This window comes from Amphimedon queenslandica, unplaced genomic scaffold (genome assembly GCF_000090795.2).
Source record: "Amphimedon queenslandica unplaced genomic scaffold, v1.1 AMPQUscaffold_13194, whole genome shotgun sequence".
Taxonomy (NCBI): domain Eukaryota; kingdom Metazoa; phylum Porifera; class Demospongiae; order Haplosclerida; family Niphatidae; genus Amphimedon; species Amphimedon queenslandica.
Genome location: NW_003546570.1, coordinates 67,867 through 69,459, shown reverse-complemented (window position 1 = coordinate 69,459; position 1,593 = coordinate 67,867). Strand labels below are relative to the sequence as shown.

General features: G+C 40.1%; 3 protein-coding genes across 3 annotated transcripts in view; all 3 read left to right on the top strand.

Moving 5' to 3' along the window:
* Positions 1–716, top strand: part of LOC100639622 (uncharacterized) — a 1,525-nt gene extending 809 nt beyond the window's left edge. The window contains exon 3 of the mRNA XM_020000389.1: positions 12–716. Within this exon, the coding sequence (XP_019855948.1) occupies positions 12–617 (606 nt within the window). The 3' untranslated portion in view covers positions 618–716. The remainder of the gene's footprint in view (positions 1–11) is intronic.
* LOC100639371 (putative peptidyl-tRNA hydrolase PTRHD1) lies at positions 703–1,198 on the top strand. Its single transcript, XM_003388841.3, has 2 exons — positions 703–928; positions 985–1,198. The coding sequence occupies exons 1-2, from the start codon at positions 710–712 to the stop codon at positions 1,153–1,155; spliced, it is 390 nt and encodes a 129-aa protein (XP_003388889.2). The 5' UTR covers positions 703–709; the 3' UTR covers positions 1,156–1,198.
* A 31-nt stretch (positions 1,199–1,229) lies between these two features.
* LOC100639497 (uncharacterized) overlaps positions 1,230–1,593 on the top strand; it is a 1,176-nt gene continuing 812 nt past the window's right edge. The window contains exons 1-2 of the mRNA XM_020000388.1: positions 1,230–1,361; positions 1,409–1,588. Of these exons, the coding sequence (XP_019855947.1) occupies positions 1,265–1,361; positions 1,409–1,588 (277 nt within the window). The 5' untranslated portion in view covers positions 1,230–1,264. The remainder of the gene's footprint in view (positions 1,362–1,408; positions 1,589–1,593) is intronic.

Genomic DNA, 1,593 nt, shown 5'->3' with positions numbered 1-1,593 from the left:
GACATGCATACCTTGATGAGACATGCCTCACTACTCATCAAGCAACAGCCTGGATACCACTCCTAGATGCTACAAAGCTCAATGGTTGCATGCAAGTAGTCAAAGGAGGGCATCGGGCTGGTAAGACTGCTACTCATACCTGCTGTGCTGGAGGTACTTGGTATGTTGATTTAGCTGAGGAAGAGATGGAGAAAACTCTTGGAGTTAACATGAAGACTGACGTGGTCACTTGTGAAGTACCTTTGGGTGGAGTCCTCTTCCTCAATAACTGCATTCCTCACAGAAGTCTTGAAAACTTTTCTGATAAAGTACGCTGGAGCCTTGACCTTCGTTGGCAGCGTCCTGATAAATCCAATGGTTTCCATGGTCTTAAGGAATCCATATTGATGCGTTCAGCTGATAATCCTAACTATGTAATCGATTGGGAAGGATTTGCAGCTTTGGATCGTAATAAACTTCAGATGGGTGTTGATGTCACTGAGGAAGAGAAAACAAATGCATTTGATACAACAATACATGGTCCTTGGATGAATCGATGGGTCATAACACACCCAAACAGACACACAGAGTCCTTTAAAGCAGGTGGAAGCTCCTGGCACTCTCACACAAAAGCTTAAACTAGAAACAATTGCATAAGCTGTTTGATAACTTTGTGTATTTCTGCTGCATTAAATTTTTGTTATTTTAAAGCTGTATTGACTATTGATTGATGTTAACCACCACACCTATCACTGACATGGCAGGAGCAGCTATTGTACAGTACATTGTACTTAGAAGAGATTTGCTGACAGCCCTCAACTGGCCAATTGGAGCACTGGTAGCCCAAGCATGTCATGCATCAACAGCAGCTCTTCATCTTTATCGTGATGAGGAAGTGGTTCAGACATATCTCAGTAATTTGGATAGCATGCATAAAATAGTCCTTGAGGTGAAATTAGACCGTATGCAATTTTTTAAAGTGTTATGCTATATGGTATACTGTAGGCTAAGAATGAAGATGATTTAAAGCAGTTATCAGCGTCTCTGAGTGAAGGAGGAGTTCAGTACAAGTTGTGGGTGGAGCAACCTGAGAATTACCCTACATGTTTAGCTACAAGACCTTATGTCAAATCAGACATTCAGAAATACTTCAAGAAATTTAAACTTTATTCTTAATTTATGTGCACAATCAACTCATTATCTATTCATAGTCAATTAATAGAATAACACACGCCTTTTTTGAAGGGTGTGGCTCAAGAAATTTTGCTGACTCGAAAGATCCAGTATGGCTGCTCTTTTCAGGATTGCAAAAAGAGCTTCTCTGCTAGCAAGAGCTCCTAAAACCATCACTGCTGCCTTTATAAACAGGAGCTACAGCTTAGGTAACAGTTCTAAAAGGGTTTCAGTCATTTATTTACTCTTTTTGTAGCTGCAACAGTTGAGACTGCTCCTGAAGTGTACACAATTCCACCTCCTCAACCAAAAGATAAGAAACCAGGTCAATTGTCTCCTGAACAAGTCAAGCAATACTTCAATGATGGGTTTGTACTGGTACCTTCATTTTTTACTAAAGAAGAATTGAAACCAGTAATGGATGCTATTGAAGAATGTGTG